Source organism: Gekko japonicus, unplaced genomic scaffold (genome assembly GCF_001447785.1).
Source record: "Gekko japonicus isolate JY-2015 unplaced genomic scaffold, Gekko_japonicus_V1.1 scaffold1877, whole genome shotgun sequence".
NCBI classification, from domain to species: Eukaryota; Metazoa; Chordata; class Lepidosauria; order Squamata; family Gekkonidae; genus Gekko; species Gekko japonicus.
The window spans coordinates 250,585-275,836 of record NW_015170338.1 but is presented as its reverse complement, the minus strand read 5'-3'; the positions used below and the strand labels follow the sequence as shown (position 1 = coordinate 275,836).

Sequence of the window (25,252 nt, the reverse complement as noted above, 5' to 3'; positions counted from 1 at the left end):
CCTACACACCGACCTCTGGCTCTCTGCTCTAGCCTTTCTCTCTCTGGCCCAAGAGAACAGGGAAACTTCCATTCATTCCCCAGTCCAACCGACTGTGGAGTGGCTGAATTTCTGCTGCCTCCCAGGGTTCCCCCACGTCTCTGGCTTGTGGCCTTGACAGCCTGGTCAGCACAGGCAGCAGGAGCCTTTCCTAATCTCCTGTAGGATGAAGATGGCCTCCTTCCTGGATGGGCTGCAGTCTATATTGATGCCGCCCCACGCGTTGGGACAGTCCCTGTTTTCCTGCCCTTTTCTGCCTTGGGGCAGCTGGGAACTGTATTCCAGTAGATGAGGAAGCATTATTCGACCCAGTGAGTGATACCCCTACAGGCCCCTCTCCGGAACTACAGCTCAATTAAACTTTATGGCGGAACATTTTAAACAAACAACCACAGACAGCAGCCATCTTACAAACACAGGTAACTGCCATTTCGTTACACCTACCAACAGCCACTGCGGGAAAAGTTACTCCTACACATGAGGCAAGCAGGAGAAAGCTGTTTGCAAGTAATTCTGACAGGGCAGTGACTGAGGGGGGAGTGGGCGGGGAAGAGGAGCAGACCCAGCACCCGGCCAATGGCACGTGAGTACTCTTGAGTGGTGGCTGATGGGCCAATGGCTGAGGGAGTGTATGGAATGTGGCCACCCCAAAACAGGATTATAATATAGAGATATATGTGCATGTAAACTGACCTGTGGCAGAACAAAAATCATCTACTCATACTTTCACAGTATACTTCAGAGACTTGTGATTTTCTTTGTTCATGTATACCTGTTCTTTTTGAGCATTATTTTCATGAGTTGGCAGTTGACAACATAAAAATGGGTGCTGGGCCATGTACACTTGTATCTTATTATATGCTGCATTCTCTCTGATACCCTTTTCAAATTGCCTTTGTATTCCATTTGAGTAACTGGTTGCTAATGGATTTTTTCTGTCATTTCAGACAGACCCATTTTAGTAAATAGTTGCTAGTGGAATTTATTTACCTGTTCATACAAACCCACTTGCGTCATGTTAGCAAAGTGGGGTTGAGCTACTTTTGAGGGAAACTGCTTTTTTCCATTTTCTACCCCTTCATTGTGCTTGTGAATCACTGTGGTGTGCTGTTTAAAATGTCCATAGTGCTTCCTACAATGCTGCTCCCCCCCACCTTTTGCCACACAATCTTCCTTGGGCTTTAAAAAAAATATTCTAAGGTGAACACTATAGTGCTCACCTTAGAATGTTGGGTTTTTTTTTTAAAGTCCAAGGAAGATCACACAGCGAAAAAGGGCAGGGGGGGAAGCAGCATTTTTTGAAATGACCATAGCACTTCAGAGACAGCTCATTAACAGAAGTAAATTGCTATATGAAATCCCATCCCTGTATTGCTTTACTCGAAATCGGGCCAACAACTAATAACATCCAATTTCAAACGACACTGTGCATTGATCCCATATCCAGGATTATGCTATGGAAAACTGGATTGTTTCCCATACCTAGAGATTGTTTTGAAACACATTATTTTTTTGCTATTAAGTCACGGCTGACTTATGGTGGCCCCATAGAATTTTCAAGGCAACAGATGTCCGGAGGTGGGTTGCCATTGCCTGCCCCTGTTTAGCATCCCTGGACTTTCTTGGTGGTCTCACATCCAAGTATTAACCAGGGCTGACCCTGCTCAGCTTCTGAGATCTGATGAAATTGGACTAGCTTGGGCTCTCCAGGTCAGAGGAGATACATGTGATAACACAGTAGAATGTCATTTATCCTTTCTAGTAATGGTGGTACACATGAACCTAACAACTAAAATATAGGTTGGAAGGTAGAACAGCGACTCTTACATTCTGTGATGCTTATCCACAGAATATGAGACTATTTAAGGGTTCAATTGTACTGGATCTGTGAGTACTCATGTGTATACTGAACACAGAATAGTAAATAACATTCTCTAAATGGAGCTCAGCCTTATTGGGCCCGTCACTACAATTTAGATCTTACAATTGAACAAATAAATTGCAAAGATATTTGCTGCACTTTAATTAACCAAAATACTATCCTATTTTAGTTCAGGAGTTCTTACTACAGTCCTAAAATCATATGGTATTCCCATCTTTTTCAGTGCCCAAACTATATTGGGATTGTATTTATTTCCCAGGATACCTATTTTTCCCACCCCAGTGTCTCTGATACTCTTTTGATCACATCTGAGACTGCAGGTGCACTCCAGGAACTTCAGAATTAAAGTTGAGGAGCTAAAGTTTGCGGTGTATAGTGCAGAGCAACTGCCAAAATTTCAAAGTCTGGAAGGAAGCTGAAGAACGTCTCCTTGTAATTGGAATATTTGCTTTCACATAATCAAAGAACAGTGTACTTGAGTAGGGGAAAGTAAGAAACAGTAGTTTACTATATATCTCTCTCCAGCATGCTTTGTTTTTACTCTCAAACTCAGAAAAGAAAGGCAGGCAAAGCAGATGAGAAAAGCTCCTCTTTTCTGGCAGGAACTGTTTTTTACTTAGCTCTCTATTGTTCCTTCTTCAGCTTCTGTGGTATATGCCAGGAACATATAAAAGAAATGATAGAAAACACCAAAATTAATATGCTGTATTTGCATAAGTAGTGCAGTTTTGCATAATATGAAATTAGACTGTCCAGATTTGGAAAGCTAAGATAGGACAATTGGTTTTAAAACATAAAACCAGTGATTCCCCTAATGCACGTTTCCCATAGTTGCAGAGGCACCTACTTGCCAATGTGTTTCTTTCCCAAAACAAAGAGCTAATCCTAACTTTGCTCAACTTCACTGGAGCAGGAGGTGCTTCAGGAGGGAACAGCAGGCATCAGCTTCTTGTCTACAGGAGAAATGTCATCTGGGGGGATGCCATTTTCCAATACTCACTAAAATCAGCATTGGGCAATCTTCTTTATAGTGCTGTCTTGCTCCTATTACAGTTGTTTACTCGTGGTGGCATTGGTACAGCGGGTGTGTTCTGCTGTGACTCACTGGTCATGTAACCAACTTCCACCTGGGATCTGTGGGATGACTGAAGACATTCATCTTTGGACAGGCCTTTTTGACTGTGGTTTAGAAATGAAGACTAGGTTCTGACATGGCCTTAAAATGGTTATATGATGTGATTACTGTTTTGTAACTGTTCTTTTATTTTGCTATGGGAAGAGTTGAAAACCAGAGGTTATAAATCAAATCAGTATGCTTAATGCCCTAGAGGTGATTTTCTTTGTGTGTGGAAGTAGTTAACACCATGATTGTAATTGTTGGTTGGCCTGTTTGAATGGCAAACAATATCTGAGGACAAGGGAAAACACTTTTTTAAAAAAATAAATCAAAATGGGCACATTTTTCTACAACAGCATTCTTCTTCAGGGATACTATGAACAAATAAACAAATACATTGTATAGAAATATTGATTTCTAAAAGCCCCTGTCTTCCCCTGGGATGTCTTGCTGATAACCTGCTGTGTTGTATTTCCTGTTGAAGCCATATGGCCTGCACCTTTGGCCGAAACTTTATAGCCCTGCCATATAACCACACATTCTTCACACTTCCATGCTGGAAGCTAGGCCAGCATGCCAGAAGCTCACGTAGCCGATGGAGAAGCTGGAGTTGGGGGCCATGTGACTGCAGGCATGATTTCCAAACTTCCAGCCTATCCCCACTTGCACCCATGACAACAAAGAATTGGCCACCCCCCTGCCCACTCGCAGTTGGCTGCCTGGCCACAGCTGATTGTGACTGGAATGGTCCTATAACTGGTCATTCCCAATGGGAGAGAGCTCTGTTCTCTCGTTCTTTCTGCTGCTCTTGTGTTCTTGTTCCTGTTCGTGAGCTCTCTGCCCCCTGCTTGTTTTATTGCATCTGGACATGTGGTCCCTGGGAGAACAAAGAATTGCTGTGGGACTTAAAGCACATGGAGTGCAATGATGGGATTACCCTTCAAAATCCCTTGGACTATTTGGACTGTAGATGTTCCTGACATAGTAAATATGAAGCATTATGTTTAGTTAAGGCAAACTGCCTTAGGCTTGTTATTTTAAAATCATGGTCTAATTGCAATGCTCTGTGTTGAATAAAAACTTATTCTTGTTTCTAACTTGTCTTTGATGTTGTAACTGGGATTCCAAGTCTATTTCCTGTGCCTAGCTGGCCACACACTACCATTGAGCATTAAGGTACATCTCTGGGAATGAGGTGCTAATGTGTAAAACCCAGATGCCAGCTAAGAGTCTGAACCTTGCTCTTGGGCTGGACGGGGACTCTAGTTAAAAGAGGTTCTGGTGGCAAATTGTTCTGAAATCCAGAGAGGGTAGCCTACCTCTCTGGGTTGTTGTAAAAGTATGGGATTCCCTCTAGTTCCTGGACAGGCTTGAGGGGCAGAATCCTATACATACATAACTTTTGCTTTTTGTAGCCTTTTGAGGGTTGGGGTATTTTTGTGGTAATAGACATGAAACAATGGATTCATTTTTGCTGATGGTCCCAATTGCAAGTAGTTGAAGCATTCGTCCTGTTTTTGTGGCTGGCCTAAGCAGCTGCTTTTAAAACAGTTCTTTAACCAGTAAGGTTGAATTATTGATTGTGTTTGGTCTAAATATCCCAAAGAAGAGCCTAGCTCAGGATATGTATGCATTGGATTTTTAAAGCTCGATGAGTTTACTTTTTCTTGCTACCCTTGTCTGCTACCCTGCTTTTGTGTTTTTAGTGGTGTGTCCCTCTTTTCTTCTTCTTTTTATGCTTCATGTATCCATTACATTATATTTGCATATATAAATGTGCAGGTTTCCTAGAATTTCTGCCACAGTGTGTATGTTACAACTCAAAGGGCATGTTCTGTTCTATCTTAAATTGTAATTTCCATACCGTTGCATGATGTCCCAGGCAATTTTATTTGCTGGTGATGGCTCTTTGAATCTGTAATGACATATATAACTCTTCCTGTACAGCTCTGAAAGTGAACAGCAGGATGTAATTTCAAAAACGTAATAACCCAGCCTCCTATGATGGTTCACCATTTTCTTGCAACTGTAGATATTGTTACAAACGTGGTATCAGGCCAAGCGAGAGCAAGATAGTCCAAAGGCAGTCCAAAGTCAAAAACGGGCAAGCAGAAACACTGAGAGACCAAGTCCAAATCACCAACCATTAGAGTAGTCATTAAAGCCAGAGTCCAAAGAAGTCAGAAGCCAGGGAGTCGAAGGTCCGAGGTACAGGTCAGGAGCGTAGTTGTACGAGCCGAGGTCAGGAGCTGAGAAGTCAACATGAGGAGTGGGAACAGGAACACGAGTGGTGAGGTGCAAAGCTTCGTCCAGAACGACTAGTTGCTAGCACAACTAGTCGGCGTGAGTGAGAACGCTAAAGAGCCCGTATGTCTGTAGGCAATTAGCATGCCCTGATAGTGTCCCAACTCCCGCTAGTACTCAGGGCTAAAAGAGCGCCTACCATGCATGTGCACCTCCTGCCGCTGAGATGCCATGTCCCGTCAGCGTTGTTCCCGCAAACGGGACACCGGTGGGGGCAAATCAGGGGGCGTATCGATCCGGCGTAGTTCTGCTTCAGCTGTTACTGGAGCAGCTTCTGTGGCTTCAGTCCTGTCAGGTGCAGGGTTTTCAGGAGCCGGGAGTTCATCCCCAGCAGTACTTAGGTCTTCTGCTGGGGCCAAGTGCTCAGATTCAGCAGCAGCCGTGACAGATATGAACTTTGTACAAGTCATAGACCAACTCTGTATTTCCTCATTTACATGCTGTACTTTAGTGTATGGGTTAACATTTCATGCATACCTTTTAATTTCATCATACTATTCTTGGTGTGAATCCTAGATAGCGTGTATTGCCATTTTCTTTCCAGTTTTTATGATTTACGGATTATCAGTGGTTATATCTTAAGTTTGTAAAGCAGGGGTCCTCAACTTTTTTGAGCCTGAGGACATTTCAAGAATTTTGGGAAAGGATGATGGGCACCACCACAAAATGACTGTCTTGAGAAGCAGGATTAATTACAAAATGGCTGCCATGAGGGGCAGTTACAAAATGCTAGTAGGTTTTAAGGGAAGCATCTTCCTATGGTGAATGCAGCTATTTCCACACAGGCATTCTTTGCAGACCCAAATGTGATGGCTCCTGCAGTCTTCTGGACTTGGAGGAAAGTCAAGATTACCTCTGTATTGGAGAAAAGGGGCACCATAATGGGAATCACTGCTGTAAAGAAAAGTTTGCTGTGCAATTTTCCAGACTGGTTTGCAACTGAATATATGTATTTCCCCACAAATACACTGTGCAATACTGTTTAATAATAAATATATGCATTTGTGTTAGTTAATTGTTCCAAGGATAGGTATATTACAACCTGATGAGTTCTTGATTTCCAGTAAAAATTGCATTGTGCAAATAAGATGTCATTGTATTAGAAACATTCAGCCAATGAAACAGCAGCCGTTTTAAAAAAGTTTTATGTGTGTGCGTACATGTGTGTGTACACCTGTAAGTCTTGGTGATCTCCGGTGACTGACCCCTACTGGGGGCTTGGAGGATATTCAGATAGGTGGCTGAATAAAGCCTGCCCCTGTCCTCCCGACTGCTGGTATTTCAAGGAGGTCTCCCATCTAAGTACTTGCCAGAGTCAACCCTGCTTAGCTTCTGAGATCTGACAAGATTGGGCTTTCCTGGGCTATCTAGGTCAGGGTGAAACAGCAGTTTTGATGGTACTGCATAGGCATGATCATATTGCTGGACAAACTAACACAGAGTTAAGCAAGCTTAACTTCATTAAACCCACTGGATTGTAGCCTTGGATGTCAAGTTTAAAATGCTGAGATACAAAAGTTATTGGAAGTAGAAGCATTCTGGAAACCTTGACACTTGGAAAACAATTTATATAAATTAGATAAATGTAACATGATGAAATGGCTTTGACCACCTGGAAGGTTTTGCTAGTCGTATAATTACCAGTATTCCCCAAAGGAGTGACATTAAACTGATAATGCAAACACCCTTACTGAAGAGTAGAACATCTGTACTTGAAATCCTCAGGAGACATGCAGACAACTGTTTACTTTGGAAGAACAAAGCTCTGTGGAGGCACTGCTGTTTTTAAAATAGCAGAAGACTTCTGTTCAAGTGAAGTAACTGGAAAATCACTCAACGGACCGGGTCTAGACAAGAGATGTTGACTTAAGTAAGTCATAGTGTTCTTGCTAGTGCAATTGCTTGTACCTTGGTGACCATCAAAAGTATTGAACCCCTCCTTTTATCAGAGAATGGGTGTCAATATGTTTGCATGGTGTTTTCCATGCTCTCTGTACTCTATTAAATTACAAGGCACTTGGCTAAGTTCCATGGCAGGTGCTAGGAAGCAATGTAATTAGCTCATTAAGCTCAGGTAATGTCTTGTAAAGTCAATCAAGTGTACAGAGTAGGCATATCAGATGCAGATCTGTTCCAGCAAAAAAGGATAAAGGGAAGAGGAGGAATCTTAGTTTTCCTCCTTTATTTTCACAAAATGAGTTTCCTTTCCCTTAAGGAGAAACAAAATCGTATTATATAAAGAAAAACTCGGGTTAGCTGGGATATCAGTGGCTTTTTAAAGCTGATCCAGATAAAGGAACAGCATACTACCAGATGGAATATATTTCCATGTGCTACCTGCTTTGAAAAAAATTAACCTAATCAACATATCTAATTTTCAACATGACCAAATCTGTGGATACTTAAAACTACAGACTGGAGCCATGAACAGACAAGACAGATCTTTCTGCAAATCCGAAAAAAGCCTCAGGTTTGGAAAAAAATCCGAAATTAAAAACCAAAGCAAAACATTCCCTCAAAATAGCAGCAGCAGTACCAATAGGTTTTAGAAACAAATATCCTTTGCAGTGACCATTGTGGAGATTTCTAGGCGCAACAGTGTTGCTTTCCTTCAAGGCTTGGTTCCTGTCAGTAAAATGCAGGTGGAGGGGGCAGGTTTCTTTTGGCCTTTGAGGGAAGACTTATTGAGGCCAGGCCCAGCAGCAGCCACCAGGCAACTTGCTACTACATGGCTTACATTACTCACCTAGGATTGTTTGGTTGCTACTATTGAACAGAAGGCACTACATGAAAGCCAGTGTGATGTAGCGGGTAGAGTTTCAAACTAAGTTTTGAATTACCACTGTACCGTGGAAGCTCACTGATTGACCTTAGGCCAATTATACATTCTCAGCCTAACCTAACTCACAGGATTGTTGTAAAGATAAAAATGGAAGAGGATGTCAGCTAGCTGCCATGTTTTGCTTGTTCCCTTCTCTGATCCTGGCTTGCTCGCTGCTCTGCCGCTTGCAGTAAACATTGCTAGGGAGACCGTGAGAGCCAGTACTGCCAGACGGTGTTATCTGTCTGGCCTTGTGAAGGAGGGAGGGCTTGCGTTCCACCTCTGGTGTGAAACTTTTGGCTTTCATGAGGCACTGTGACTCTCCTGCTTATCATGTATCCTCCCATCAGGAGAATTCCCGCCCGCGTGCTTGAATTTCATTTGCTTAGCCATTTGCCTCATCCTGCTATATGTAAGGATGTTTCCGCTCCATGGTCATTCCTAACAATAATCCTGTGGACATGGTACCAGTTTTGTAATCTAATAAAGCATAACGCTTCCTTGGAAACGTGTGTGGAGATTTACTTGCTGCTGAACCTGACAGAAATTGTTAGGAATCACTTTTCCTCCATCGAGCCGAATCTCTTTCGAGTGAGATGAGCGGTCCCGGTGGGGCAGGGGCTCGTACCCCAACAACCACATCAGTGGCCACTACGACAGTGTCTACCCCGGTCACTACGGCGGTACCTACCCCGATTACTATGGCAATGACCCCAACCACAACAGCAGGAACGGGGGTGCCCGTGACTACGGCGAGCCTAGGAGGGCCAATCTCCACAGATGGAGGGGCCACCGATAGATCGACGGCTTCGTTTATCCTGGTGCATTTGGGGAAAGGAGTGACCTACCGCCATAAAGAGAGGGATTGGGGCCGGCATCTTGGCGACTCCTCACAAACTACCTGATCGATGCCAGGGAGTAGGAGTCAGGACAGTATTATTGACCTGCGGTCTAGCTCAGGGAGCTTTGGAATGATCCCGGGTAGACCCATCTCGTTCCCCCCCAAAGATCGTTGGTCGGTCCAGGTTTGGACATGGATGGGAAACTGGATGTGTTGGAACTGGACTGTCGCACTATAATGCGAGACATGGGATAATTGCTCCATAATCTGCCAGGGATAGTGGCCTAAGCGGTGCAGACCCAACTGGCCGCTCCACAAGTTCCGCCGCGACGTTCCCCCCGGCGCCGGCCCCAGGACCTGGTCAGCCAGTCCCACAGCCGGCTCCACCACTGCCTTCCACCCTCCTCCTCCTCCGCCACTGCCGGGGCAGCCACAGGTCCTGGCGCAACCGGTGGGTCCGGCCACCGCCGGCAATGCCACGGCCCAAGGACTTGCTTGATGTTATATTTGAAGGCGACCCGGAGAACCTTTCTTTCTTTATCGTATGGGTGATGAAGTTTGTCGAGCGCTGGGCTCACCTGTTCCCCGACGACGAAACGCAAGTGGATTTCATCGCTTCCCGCCTGCGGGGTGCAGCGACTAGCTGGTATGTGGGGCTCCACAACCTGGAGGTGATAGAGTTGGAGAGTGTTGATGCCTTTATGTGGGCGCTGCGAGCCCGGTTCGAAGACCGCACGGCAGGCAAAAAGGCAGAGGCGTTCCTCCGTACTTTCAAACAAGGCAAGTTATCCATCCGGGAGTATTCCACCGAGTTTCAGCGCCAACCAACCAAAATCTGGGACTGGACAGACCCAGTGTTTACGCAGCAGTACCGGTTGGGCCTGAATGCAGAGATCCGAAACTCGGTTTTGGGGACCCGAGACCCGCGAACCTTGGCGGCGTGGATGCAGGAGGCAGAGAGCACCAAGAGCCACTTGCGCACTATGCGGCTGGATAATGCGATAGCGGCCAGGAGAACAGCACTGGCACCCCCCCACCCCAAGGCAAAAGCCACCCCCCAGTTGCCATCGGTTAGGGAGCAGCGGATGAAACAGGGGCTGTGCCTAAGATGTGGGGATTGCAGCCACTTCGCCACTAACTGTCCCTTGGGAGAGGGCAGAGGAGCGACGGGGAAAGAAAGTGACAAGCGCTGGAGTGACTTGCTTCCCAGAAAGGGCACAGCGAAAGCAAAAGGCCCCCGTGCCCTGCAAGCCAAGGTGGATGTGTTGGAGAACGAGTCAAGCGGGGAGGAGGAGACAGAGCCGGCGGGAAAAGGCTAGGTCCTGCTTTAAGTGGCGCTGAGCAGCAGGACCCACCAGCAGAAGCACCTAAAGTGGTGAGCAGGTACCCACCCCTCTTTTTTGTGACTGTAACTCTTATAAATCCCACTTTGGGCCCGCACATTAGGGTCCGGATCCTCATCGATTCAGGGTGTGGGCGGGATTTAATCAACCCCTCTTTGGTCGCTAGCCTGGATGCGGATGTGGTCCGGCTGGCCAAGCCCTTAGTCTTCACCCAAATGGACGGATCCCCGATGAAAGAGCCCTGTAAATACGAGACTGTACCATTACGCATGGGGGCAGGGGACCATTGGGAGGAATGGACTTTTATTGTGTCCCCCGGGGCCAGATTCCCCCTGGTACTGGGAAACCCATGGCTCCACGGGCATGATCCCTATATTTTGTGGGGTGACAGGATTATAAAGTTCATCTCCCCCAGATGCCAAGGCCATCTCTGGAACCCGAAGTTGGGAGTGGCTCCTGGCAATGACCAAATTTGGGCATGCTTAGCTGCTGAGGAAGTGGCCAAAATCCCTTGGGAGTATAGAGATCTAGCTCAGGTATTTGGCAAAGCCAAAGCTGATGAGCTTCTCCCACACCGCAATTCTGACTGTGCAATCGAGCTGCTGCCGGGGCATAAAATGCCCAAGGGAAAACTCTATGCCATGAGTCCATGGGAGAAAGTGGAGTTGCAGAAATTTATTGACAAAAACTTGGCTCGAGGTTTCATCCGGCCAGCTTCTTCCCCGTACGCAGCCTCCGTTCTCTTCCGGGAAAAGAAGGATGGGGGTTTGCGGCTGTGCACCGACTACCGGGGGTTGAATGCTGTCTCCTCTACAAATGCTTACCCTATGCCGTTAATCAAGGATCTCCTAGCTGAAGTGGCTAAGGGGAAGATCTTTTCCAAGCTTGATTTGCGGGACGCTTACTTTTGGGTGCGCATAAGAGAAGGGGATGAATTTAAGACTGCTTCCAATACCCCTTTGGGACAGTTCGAATACCTGGTGATGCCATTTGGTCTCCAGGGGGCTCCGGGGGTCTTCATGAATTTAATAAATGAATTTAACAAATGAAGTGTTGCATGAGCACCTGTTTAACGGGGTGCTTGTGTACTTGGACGACATTTTGCTTTACTCCCCTGACAAGACCTTTCATGTGCAGTTGGTGAGAGAGGTGCTCAGAAAGTTGCACAAGTACAAACTATTTGCCAAACTGTCAAAATGCTTATTCCATACAACAGAGATTGATTTCCTGGGCTATCACATCTCCCCTCGTGGCATAGAAATGGACTGGGGGAAAGTAAAAGATGTTTTGGGGTGGGAGGCCCCCAGAACTCGCTGGCAACTCCAAAGTTTCTTAGGGTTTGCTAATTTCCATAGAAATTTCCTGCCAAACCTTGCCCAGGTGAGCTTACCCCTCAGTGGGGGACAGATGCCACCACTTCCCTGATCTCGGGGAAGGAAAGAAAGGGATTTAAGCATGCCCCTCCCCCTGCTGCCGCTTCCCTAGGTGCCTCGTCTGCAATAGCAGAGAGGCACAGGGAAGCAATAGGGTATGCAGGAATGGCTGGCTGCCCTCGATCTCTCCAGCCTGTGCACCTTAGCACGCTGGCTGGGGAGACCGAGGAGACAGGCAAACGTGCCTGCTTCACTTCCTGCACTCCTCTAGCTGCCTGCCCCGCAGCTGCAGAGCAGCTGTAAAAGTTTAGGAAGGGAAGCAGCATGTTTTTACAATGCCTTTGTTTCCTTCCCTGATCTCGGGGAAGGAAAGAAAGGGATTTAAACATGCCCCCCCCCATCGCCGCTTCCCTGGGCGCCTCGTCTGCAATAGAAGAGAGGCTCAGGGAAGCAATGGGGCATGCAGGAATGGCTGGCTGTGCACAGTGCAACTGAGTAGAGAGGGAAGGCAAGGGCCAGCCCCCCCAGCAGCCCAAAACCTTATGGTTCCCGAACCCCAATACTTACTGTCCCACTGGGCTGGGGGGGGGCCTTCAGGAACTGCTGCAGTGAGGCCAGGCGGTGAGGTGCCTCAGAGAGAGACCGCCGGCCATGCCATGAGGAAAGCACCAGATGTCCACGCCCACCACGAGACTTCGCACTGGTGCACACTAGAGGGAACCGGAAACTGACACTCTAGCCCTTGTCTCTATGGTTTTCAGAGCTATAGAGACTAGGAGGACTTAAATCCTAGAGTGTCACTTTCTGGTCGCCATTCTCCCCCCTCGGGGCCCAATTTTTAGAAAGCGAGAAAGGGATATTGAAAGCGGGGGTTCCCCCGCCCCCAGCGGGGGCTTGGCAAGCCTAATATGACTCCCATTTTTCAGTCACTGGCCACCAATGATTTACTGGGCTGTAGTCAAAGTATTGACTGTCACATACAAAGCCCTTCATGGCCATGATCCCTCATATCTGCGGGATGGCCTATGCTCTGCCATGACAGCTTCACTTAGAGCAGGGCCTGCAGATGTGTAATATCAGCAACTACCCATACATGTGCATTCTCTGTTGTGTCCTTCACTTTATGGAATGGCCTGCCTGATGAGGTCAGGAAGGCTTCTATACCCCCCCCCCCCAATTTCCCACAAACTATGCAAAACTGAATTATTCAAAAGAGCTTTTTCACACAGGTAATTAGGGCTGTTCTGTAACACAAATGTTTCAGAGAGATGCTATAGTAAAGGGATGGGGACTGTGGAATATACTGCTGTGTATAGTACATACTGTTTGTTGATGTAAGTATGATCTGACTATGTAATTTCTGCATTGTTTAACATGTCATGTTCATGCTTATGCGTTTCAGCTTTTTTTTTTAGATTTCCGCAATCCAAACCTTATTGCTTTGCTTATTGGATGTCCCATCCTACACTGTGTAATACCCCTTGAGTCTTAGTGAGAAAAGTGGATTGCAAATAATGTAAATAAATAAATAAAATACTCCTTCAAAGTTTCTGAAAATATGTTCTTTGCTCTTAAGAGCCAGTTTGGTGTAGTGGTTAAGTGCGCGGACTCTAATCTGGGAGAACCGGGTTTGATTCCTCCACTTGCAGCTGCTGATGTGACCTTGGGTCAGTCACAAGCTCTGGCACAGCTGTCCTTGAAAAAGAGCAGTTTGTGTCAGAGTTCTCTCAGCCCCACCCACCTCACAGGGTGTCTGTTGTGGGGAGGGGTGTCCAATTCCCCATGCATTCAAATAAATCCACGTTTGAAGAACAAAGTAGAGTTTATTATAAAGCGATGATAGATCAGAACACAAGCATTGTTAGGAATAACTACAAGCCCCCTAAGGGAACATAATAAAGGAACTTTGAACCAGGTGAGGACCAATGAGTCCACTTCCCGCGGATGGGAAGACAGATAAAACGAGCGCCCAATTCCTTGGGAACACAACGGTTCTATAACATAAACACCAGTTCAGTTCACAGGCATGATATACATAATAAGCCAAGCATTGCCATCACTCCATCCCACCTCCAGCTGGTTGACCTTGAGCAGTTCCGCAGAAGTAGCAGCAAAAGATAGTAAACACTTACACAGGAAAGTACACGGGGGATGGGCAGGGTGCAAAGAAACACAGAAAATGAATACAGCATCTTATGGCAGCTTGCTGACAAGGGGAAGGGAGAGGAGTTTGTAAGTCGCTCTGAGACTCCAAGTGAAGGGCGGGGTATAAATCCAATCTCCTCTTCTTCTTCTTCTTCTTCTTCTTCTTCTTCTTCTTCTTCTTCTTCTTCTTCTTCTTCTTCTTCTTCTTCTTCTTCTTCTTCTTCATCTTAGGGAGCGACACTAATCATACTTATTCAGATCTATTCAGTAGATAATTAATGCTCATTAATATCTGTGAAAATAATAATGTTCTTAGATTGAACTCACTCCAACACATATTTCTGTGTATGTGTTGGAGTGTGTGAGTGTGTGAATGCTGTTTACAAATATTTAACCTCAGCTGTCCTGTAGATTAGAGTTCTTCCTGTATGTCAAACCTGAGCATCCAGAATGTGACTTAAGAAATACTTTTACTGCTGAAAAATTCTTTTGCCATCTGTCTGAAATTCCCCTCCAGCTGTTTCTCTGAATAAAACATTTATGAACAGTGTCTAGGGTCTCCTTTTGTAGAGTCAATAGACAAGTAGAGAATTCATGATCTGAAATTATCTGAAAGGGCTAAAGTAATTAGTTACTTGAGACTAACAGCCGATAGCAAACCTCTCTGAATGGTAGTGACTGTAGTGTCGTTTTCTGTAGCTTCTCATTCTCCTTCCTTTAGTTCTCAGTTCCTGTCAGGTTTCCTACTTGGATTTGATGGTGGCACAAAAAAAAGCATTATGATCCTGGCCTTGACCGTAGCTTTAGGTGCTGTGGTATAACAAACAGAATGCTGCTTAAAGAGCTGCATGAAAGAAGGGCAGGGAGCAGACACAATCCGCTGTTGCCTTTAGATGCTATGTAAAAGAGGTTTTCTGAGCCTCTCTGAAAGTACCTTTTACAATAGTACCTTTTATATTGCTCAGCTGCTGCAACCATTGCAGCAATAGTCGGCAACAAAGGTGACTTGGCCCCTGCAGCAGTGGTAGTGGCCACATATGACCCTGTGAGTACAACTCACAGGATTAGGCTGTCAAATGAGTCTTCATGGAGATGGGGTTTTTTTTTTTACCCATTCTCTTTTTAGGCCATATACAGTTATACCTCAGAGGCCTTTATATCTCTAGTGATTAATGGTGTTTATTTTGCAGCTCACTCATGAATATATCCAAGACCAGGACTTTTAACTGCTGTGAATCTTACTGCCATCCTCAGAAATTATTGCCTTAGGCATGGATTTAGGTTTGTGGAGGCCCTAGGTACTTACAAATGGAAGCCTTTAGTTACCATAAACCATGTGGATGACTTAGAGCATACATACATTCAAATTTTGAATTTTTAAAAATCCACATTTTGAGTGAAAATGTCCTTCCCAGTTTGTTTCAGCTCTAGCTAAAATTCTGTATAGCGGCTTACACTGGAAATGCTGAAACGCTGGGTGTTATTATTTTTCATTTATAGTCCACCATTCTCATTGGGATCTGTGGAGTCCTAATAGGATTAAAAAAAACTTTTCAGTCAAACAGTAAGTTGATTACAGAATATAATATCAGGAAGTCAATGAACAGATAACAAGGTAATATAATTTTAATATAACAGAAAGGTTCCTAGTAAGACAAAATAATGTAGTTAGGCTAGGATTGAAGGACAGGGGGAAGAAACCAGAACAAATGATATCTGTTTAAAACGATGTGACCGTAAGCGTAGGAAAAACTTCATCTCTAATTAAAGTCACCTCATGAACTGAACCAGCGTTGCTCCTTCTACAGCTTAGGAGGTCCGCCAGTGAAGCCAGGACACTAGAAGCCCTCCCACTGTTGCCCCCCTCCCAGCACCAAGAATACAGAGCATCACTTGCCCCAGACCGAGAGTTCCTATCTATACCTTGTGGCTAATAGCCACTGATGGACCTCTGCTTCATATGTTTATTCAATTCCCTCTTGAAGCTGTCCATGCTTGTAGCTGCCACCAGCTCCTGTGGCAGTGAATTCCATGTGTTAATCAGTCTTTGGGTGAAGAAGTACTTCCTTTTATCTGTTCTAACCTGACTGCTCAGCAATTTCATTGAGTGCCCATGAGTTCTTGTATTGTAAGAAAGGGAGAAAAGTACTTCTTTATCTACCTACTCTATCCCATGCATAATCTTGTAAACCTCTATCATGTCACCCCTCAGCCATCGTTTCTCCAAGCTAAAGAGCCCAAGTGCTTTAACCATTCTTCATAGGGAAAGTGTTACAACCCTCTTATTATTCTAGTTGCCCTTTTCTGCACTTTTTCCATTGCTATAATATCCTTTCTGAGGTGTGGTGATCAGTATTCCAAATGAGGTCACACTATTGATTATGGTACTGGCTGATTTGTTTTCAGTTCCATTCCTAATAACCCCCAGCATAGTGTTGGCCTTTTTTATTGCAGTTGCACACTGTCTCGACATTTTCAGTGAATTATCTACTATGACTCCAAGATCTCTCTCTTGGTCAGTCTCCACCAGTTCAGACCCCATCAATGTGCATTTATAGTTAGGATTTTTGGCCCCAGTGTGCATCACTTTGCACTTGGCCACAGTGAACTCCATTTGCCACATTGGCACCCACTCGCCCATCCTCGACAGATCCTTTTGGACTGCCTCACAAACAATCCTCCCTGGTTCTCACCACCTTGAACAATTTAGTGTCATCTGCAAATTTAACCACTTCACTGCTTACTCCTAATTCCAAATAATGAATGAACAAGTTAAAAAACATCAGACCAGTACAGAGCCCTGTGGTACCCCACTGCTTACCATCCTCCACTGTGAAAATTGCCCATTTATACTCACCCTCTGTTTTCTATTAATTAGCCAGTTTTTGATCCACAAGAGGACTTGTCCTTTTATCCCATGACTATTGAGCTTACTTAGGAGCCTTGATGAGAAACTTTATCAAAAGCTTTCTGGAAGTCAAGGTAAACAACATTTATTGGGCAGTAGAAAAAGGCAAGGGGTATGGCGAGGTTTTAGCCCTTTGGAGGGAGTCGACCCAACCCATTATCTGAAACACCTCCAGCGTCCTCCCCCTCTCTTCTCTGCTCTTTTGAACTGGCTTCTTGATCTCCTTCTTGATCTCCTGTTCATCCCACTTACCTGGTACTGGCTGCAAGTTCCTTGGGCTTTCAAGGAAGCATGAGCCACATGATTGGCATGGGGGGGGATTGGTGTTTTTCCGTATTGTACCCAAAGGAAAATTCCCGAGGCTTCAGGATCCTTTCAGAGGAACAGCCATGAGGGTCAGAAGACTGGAGAGAGGAGGGACAAGAAACTGCAGTTGCCCACTCCCCTCAGCAGAGCTACACATGCTTGTCCCTCCTTAAACTGCACCCTTAAATGACATGGATATTCCTCTGCATGGGTTCTACAGCCCCAGACCTGATCGTCCAAGGAGCCAGAAAGAGCCACAGCAGTGGAGTGGCAGACGTATACCTTCTGTGGATAGTGTGGTAAGATACTGCCCAATGATACTATAGGAAGTGAAACTAACGGGGATCTAGTGGCACCTTAAAAATCAACATTTTTTAATTCCAGTACAAACGTTCATGGACTGAAACCTACTTCTTGTAATACAAAGTTCACTCAAATCTATGAAAATTTATGCTGGAATGAAATGTCATTGAGTTTTAGTGTTGATCTACTAAATTCCAGATTATTTTTTCTTCAATAGATTAATACAGCTACTCCTCTGTAATAAATAAAATTTGCGCTCATGTGAAGCTGTGATTTGGATTGGGTCCAGATAGGAAACCAGGAGGGGATTCAACCATCCCGTCTCCACTTGGTTTTGCTAACTGAAACCAGTCTCTGTGCTGCTGTTAGAAGTTTTAAAGGGGAAAAAAGGTATATCCTTTTAAAACGTTTTTGCCTTTAGAGCAATAATAATGGTATGGAAAGTTCATTTTCAGTGAGCAAAACCAAACAGGGACTGAAGGTTTAACCCCCCCCCCCCAATTCAAATTGTGACTGCACGTATGCACAGTTTATTTTTTACAGACGTCTGTGTTGGCCCTTCATTTTCCAAGTTCTAGTATATTATGATAGTTTTCATCGAAAGGCACATAGGTTGCCTGTATGAAAACATTCAGATTAATAGAAAAGGACTCAAACTTAGTTACCTCTACTATTAGTTGCTGTGGAGTCAGCCTGGTGTATGCCAATCAATAAGTTAAAAAATAAACAGAGCCTTTTTTTGCCATTACATTCTTCCTGTGATTGCACCTTGCATGATGGAAGCTTTTCACCTATTGTAAAAATTCCTTCAATGGACTAAGGAAGTCCTAAATGCTTCCCTAAGGGTATTTCACTTTTGGATGAAAGTTCGGTTCATTAAGGAAAACAGCTTGAAACTCAAAGACAATGGAAGTTATTTCCTCTCGTATGTCCTTGGTCCAGGGAATTGTTGCAATTGGGTTTCATTTGCTGGAAACTTAACAACAAAAAAGTATAGAGATGTACATATTCTGGGAATTTTAAAGCCATGGGGAAATATAGACATTTTTTGGAAAATTAGATATATGCAATGTTTTCTTCTCAAACTGATTTTTCTACTTTAATAACATAAAGGTCACAACTTTGCTGAAATGTTTATGACATTTAAAAGTATAAATGTCTTCATTTTGTTCTACCAGGATTCCAAATATGTACAATACTATAGTGCCTAGACACAGATAAGTTTTTGACAACTGAAAAGCAGGGGGGGGGAATAAAAATTATGGCATTGGCATGGGGTGGCTGTGATTCTGAGGCAGAACATCTGCTTGGCATGCAGAAGGTCTCAGGTTCAATTTCTAGCATTTCCAGTCAAAAAAATCATTGGTGAAGTGCTGTGACCTCTGAGGCTGTGAGAGCTGCTGCCAGACTGAGTAGACAATAGTGACTTTCATAGACCAATGATCTACCTCTGATCTGATTCAGTATATGTCAGATTTATATGTTCGTATCTGAGAAAGTCAGAGTGAATGTTTTGCAGTAATGAAAACATGGGCAGAAAAAGTAATCTATAATATATGAAGGGCCAATCCTTAAAGTAGTAGTTCTCTCACAGGAGAGATCACAAAGTTCAACCTTCTGAGTTGGTAGAGGAGGCTTTGGGTCCCTCCTTGCAGCAGAAAAAGGAGAAGAAAAGGGTAGACCTATCATTTCTCTTCTCTTTCTTTACCCTGCAGGCCCAGGGGCTCAGCCTGCTCCCAGCCACAAGCAGCATGCAAGTTGATAGGCCATATGGAGGTTTTAGAAACCTTTTTAGACGTAAAAAATTATTTTGTTACTGATATTCTGGAGGTGGGAAATGTAAATGTGATTCTTCATCCCCATCAACCAGGTGTTGGGGAGCTCGGTCTGTGTCTAGTTAATTGCTACTGCGTTCCTTTCTGTGCTTGTTCTGCTTTGCGCCGAAATGCTTATCTATACAGATGTGCAGGAGGGAGTTGTATTGTCTGGGTTTTTCCTAGGTGCCGTGGGAGAGTGTTGGTTCTCAGCTTTAGCTACCTAACGGTCTCCAAACATTATCCCATGTGCGGGAGGGTGCCTAATTGGCCAGTGCTGTGGGGGGGTGCATACGAATACCCTATATCCTATTATGCCCATGGGGCAGCCGCCATTCTTAACAGTGCTTATGTTACTGCATCTATAGCTCTACAATAAAAGTATTACCGTTCTTGAATGTGTGTACTTCGTTGTTGGCTGTGGGTTCTGGCAACACCCTTTCAGGTGCTGGCCAACTGTTTTCAGAAAGTGGGTGGGTCCATGTGGGGCTTTTGACCAGCAGGGCTTCTGATTGGCTGTGCAGGTTGTTAAAGAGTTGCTTCATCAGTAGCTGCCACCACAGCACAATTTTAAAAGGCAGCCTGTTAAACACAGTGTCTGCTGGAAATCTTGAAGATCTTTGCATGACCTTGCTCAATAATATTTTGTGGTTAGCTCCACCTCCCATGGCAGCCATTTTGTGTTTGTGCCCTCAACTGTGTCAGAATCTCAAGAATGCCTGCTGGCCTAGAAAGCTTGGGGACCCTTGCCATAGACTAAACTGTTATTTGGGGAAATTGGAGGATAGGAATGGGGCTTTATCCTTCCTTAGAACCCAAACTTCAGTCCAATTGGGCAGTTTCCAGCCCCTTTACTACCCTCAGTCCCACTCTCAGAGGGCAGTTTCTCTTTGGACCACTCCAATAAAACAATTTCTCTGTGAGACTATATTTGTAATTTGTGGTATTTAAGGAGTTATTTTGTTATCTTCTCAGAAATAGCAAAGCAATTCTTTAAATGTAGAAGCTCTGACATTCATCCCCATAAAGAAATGGTGCTGCATGGCGGGGGAGAGTAGGAAGGGAGAAACCCTCTTCTTGTTTTCCAACTTCTGGCTCATAGTTTTGCTAAAGGACTGGATTTGAGCACATTGAAGAACATCCTTGTAATTTTCCACTTCACAAAAAGCAATGTAGCTTTTAAAATCCCAATTCACTTGTAATTTATACCGCAGTTTCCACATAGGGCTGAATTTAAGATGAACATGAGAAGTGTGTTGAAAACAATTAACATTATTTTGTTTCAGGTTTCTATTTGTTCATTCTAATACCCTTTCCTGTTTTCACATATACTAGTTACTGATAATATCAAGTTCTCTAATTTCATTTTGTTTACTAAAACGACTTAGCATTTTCATTTACGATTAGCATTTCAGATTCAGGGTTTTCCCTCCTCTTAATGAGACCTTAAAAACAATGTACATAATTCTTACATTGCCTGATCTTTATAAAAGTTTTTGTTAATGATAATAAATATGCACTGAACTATGAACTTAACTTGCCCCATTCTGAAAGTTACAATTTAGTTATCTTATTCTCCCTCCCATAGCCGATTGTACACTTTAATGGTATAGAAAGATTTTTCCCTTTTCATGGTAATTTTTGTGTGTGGAATACACCATTCTTTAATATCTTCAAGCACTGTAAGCTTCAGGAGGGGTATAGTATTTCTGTTGGGCTTTTCAGGTGAGTCCACCCACCTGAATGGAGCATCAGTACTAATGCCATACGTAAGCTGGCATAGAGACATTCCACACAATCAGGCTGATTAGCAAGTCTAGTAAATTTTACATCCATCACATGGAGTGCTACCATGAGGAAGCATTTTTCATCAATTTCTTTATGGAACAAGCACTGTGTGCATTCCTGTGCATATCTGTTTATTGAATATAAGGTATGATTACCCTGATCTAGATGACCCAGGCTAGCCCAACCTCATCAGATATCGGAAGCTAAGCGGCATTGGCTCTGGTCAGTATTTGGACAGGAGACCACCAAGGAAATCCAGGGCTGCTACACAGAGCCAGGCAATGGCAAACTGAGCATCTCTTGCCTTGAAAATCTATGGGGTCTTCATAAGTCAGCTGTGACTTGATGGCACTTTTTGTTATTGTTGTTCCATCGTGCTCTGGAGTTTGCTTAGTTTCATGTTCGTTGCCTCAATAACACTGTCTAACCATCTCATCCTTTGCCATCCCCGTCTTCTTTGACCTTCAGTCTTTCCCAGCATCAGGGTCTTCTCCAGTGAGTGCTCCCTTCTCATTTGGTGGCCAAAGTATTTGAGCTTCAGCTTCAGTATCTGGCTTTCCAGGGAACAGTTAGGGTTGATTTCTTTTAGGATTGACTGATTTCAGTCAGCATCATCAGCTACCTTTATTCCATTACTGCCTTTCTCACTCTGTTGTTGATTATAAAGGCCACACCATTTTTTCTACAGGATTCTAGTAGATATAATGGTCTTCCAAGTTAAATTCACCCATTCCCGTCCACTTTAGTTCACTGATTCCCAAGATGTCGATGTTCAGTCTTGCCATCTCATTTTTGACCACGTAACGCTTACCTTGATTCATAGATCTTACATTCCAGGTTCCTATGCAGTCTTGTTCTTTGCAGCATTGGACTTTCCTTTCACCATCAGACACATCCACAACTGAGCATCCTTTCGGCTTTGGTCCAGCCGCTTCATTCTTTCTGGGGCTACTTGTACTTCCCCAGTAGCATATGGGACACCTTCCGACCTGAGGGACTCATCTTCCAGCATCATATCTTGTAGCTTTTTGTTACTGTCCATGGGGTTTTCTTGGCAGAGATACTGGAGTGGGTTGCCATTTCCTTCTCCAGTGGATCACACTTTGTCTGGGTTCTCTGCTGTGGCCTGTCCATCCTGGGTGGCCCTCCATGGCATAGCTCACAGCCTCATTGAACCATGCAAGCCCCCCCCCCCGCCACGTCAAGGCAGTGATCCATAAGGGAGGATGGCACTTTACACTACCATAAATCATAATTATTCCAGCTTTGTTAACTTGAAGTGCAAGGTGTGATCAAGTATTAAATTGTTACATGTATTCATACAGAAATTTTTTATGAAGAACTGGATTTACTAACTAATGACTTGTTTTTTATGACTGAGTCAGAAATCTCTCTCTATAATAAAGCTGTTTTGAGGTGGTCACGTTCGATGCGCTTCTTAATCCATTGGCTGCAAGAACTGTCACTCACAACAGGGACTGTGGCCACTGGCTGTGTTCTCTGACTCCTGCCCACAGAGGCGGTGTCGGCCCAAACATACCTCAGAACACAGTGCCTTTGCTCTGCTGGACACACCTCCTGTCTTCCTCCGGCCCAAAGCAGCGTCGTGCCTCCCCAGCGCCTCGCCTGTCTCTGCGGCGCTTCTGTGGCTGCTCCCCCTGATTGACGGCCAGTGTGGAGGACCAGGCCCTGGCAGGTGGCCTGCCTCAAATGAGCAGTGGGGGAAGGAACAAGGCCTCGAATGGGAGGTGTGGAGAGGGACGAGGCCGGGCGGTGGGGGGAGGAACGAGGCTGGCTGCCTTGGCCTGCTGCTGCCTCAAACAGGCAGGGGGGAGGAATGAGGCCAGCTGGCGCCTCGAACAGGCGGTGGTGGGAGGAATGAGGCCGGCTGCCTTGGCTTGCCGGCACCTCAAACGGGCAGTGGGGAGAGGGACGAGCTCAGCCATCTTGGCCTGCCGGGGCCTTGAGCGCGTAGTGGGGAGAGGGACGGGGCTGGCTGGCTTGGGCTGGGGACTCGAGCAGCCGTGGGGGGGTTGGGGAAGGAGAAGGGGGTCCACAGCCTGATTCCTAGTTAGAAATATATATTTTTTTGCTTTTGTTTATTTGTTTTGCTTTTAAAAAACTATTTCACATAGCTATGATAATTAACACTGTTTGGCCAGAATATTTTCTATCTATGTTAGTTTAATTTTCTGGCCAAGAGAACAGAGCATAGATTTCTATGTCAAAGCTGTCTTCACATCTTCTCATGAAAAGTTTAAAATGTTGCTATGAAAAGACTCACAGAGTTCTAACACATTTAATCCAATTATTGTGAAAATGTTATGAGTCATGTTTCTTGGGGTCTTTGACATTTCCAATCACAGTGAGTAAAACTAAAAAAGGCAGCCGTATTGGTTCGTTAGTCCAAGTATGGTCATAGCACAGTGCCTTTACTATGATCTATTCAATACCTCAAAAAAGGAATCTAGCCTTTTACAGGCCTCTTTCAGGAGCTATGCTGTCAAAGAGAAGAGGGTAATAGAAGGTATGGTGGAAACCCAGTTTGCAGTGTGTTAAAGCTTTAAAATAGTAATTGAGGAAGTTTGTTGCAGACCAGTTGTGTTAGATTTTGCCCAGTACAAAGGACTAACAACTTAAACCCAAAATACACTGGGACAAAAATACAATGGCCGATTTCCCTTTTGAAAAGGCAAGCATTTAATCAATCTGTTTCTAGCATTAATCTGAATTCTTAGTCCCATAATTGTTTTTGTTTGCTGTTTACATGCTACCACTGGGTAACATGAAGCAGAAAGCTCTTGGGGACTGTACTATAGATCTAAACATTTTGAAGGATGTGAGCATGCAGCAGTAGTCTTTTACAATACTGACTTTGTTTTCTACTTGTCTCTTTTCTCTCTCTCTTTCCAATTTTTACTTTAGGGACATCAAGCCAGACAACGTCTTGCTGGATGAATATGGTAAGCACTCATTGTTCTTGGCTACTGTAACGTGTATACAAATGCAGCCATACAGCAAAAGGTATCTGGAACAGCATAAATGAAATATAGACTGCTGGGTGCTTTTCACAGGCTTAATGAAACCTTATCTGTCTTTGACGGAAAACAAGCCAAGGTGAAAACTTACCTTTCAGCTCTGTGTTGTTCAGCAGAGGTATGTACTATAGGTTTCTACATTTGACCTAGACTTTTGTAATGCATTTTTTATAAACTGACATGGTGCTTAATAAAAATCTCAGGATTTTTTTACATTGTATTTTTATTGTAATTTTGAGGTGGTGGAGGAAAGTGCCATAAAATTGGGGTCAGGAAACAATTTTTCTCTAGGCCAGTTTGGCTGGAGATCCTGGAGGGGTGTTTTTGGGGGGCTTTTTTGTTTGTCATCTTCTGGGTGTGGAACAGCAGTCACTGGGGGTGTGGGGGAAAGGTAGTTTCCTGTAAGCCATAGCTAACCAGTTCCATTTTAGGAAATTTCTGGAGATTTGGGGATAGACCCTGGGGAGGGATGGGACTTCAACAGAATATGATGCCAAAGTCCACCCTCCAAAGCTGCCATTTTCTCCAGGGGAAGTGATCTCTCTAGTCTGATCATTTGTAATTCTGGGAGGTGTTCCGGCTCCACCTAGAGGTTGTAGCAACCCGAGCTGCAGTGTTAGAAGAGTCAAATAACAAATATGTACATGGCAAAAACCTGTTTTGTAAATTAATGTGTTCTATTTGTTAACTACCATCTTAAGTCTTAAGAAAGACAGGAGCGCTCCGTCTATGAACCTCAGCTGCTTAATGTGCCTTTTTTTTTTTCCCCATATTTTATTTAGTTTTTAACAGTATTTATTTTTTTTTTTCCCCATATTTTTATTTAGTTTTAACAGTATTTAACATTCCAAAACACATGTAACATATATTGTAGAGTCTCATACATTCAGTGTCTCTATCCACTCATAAACTTTAATCCATCTTTTTTTTATATACTTTTCCATACTTATTCTGCAACTTGAGGCTTAAATTATCCATCTGTGCTAGATCTAGCACCTTTGCAACTAATTCATCCTTCTTAGGTATTATGTCTAATTTCCAATTTTTTGCCAGTGATAAACGAGCAGCAGTTAAGATATACACTATTACATATTTATCTTCTTGCCCATAGCCCTTAGGTACCATATTTAATAAATATATCTCTGGTTCCAATGCTAGATTTTTACACAAGATTTCTTGGATCAATCTTCTCACCATTTCCCAATACTCCTGAACTCTACTGCAGGTCCA

The 25,252-nt window shown here is 44.1% G+C and overlaps 1 protein-coding gene across 1 annotated transcript in view; it reads left to right on the top strand.

Annotated features, from left to right (window-relative positions):
• STK32A (serine/threonine kinase 32A) overlaps positions 1-25,252 on the top strand; it is a 123,678-nt gene that overhangs the window by 34,230 nt on the left and 64,196 nt on the right. The window contains exon 3 of the mRNA XM_015418159.1: positions 23,910-23,947. Coding sequence (XP_015273645.1) covers positions 23,910-23,947 — 38 coding nt within the window. The remainder of the gene's footprint in view (positions 1-23,909; positions 23,948-25,252) is intronic.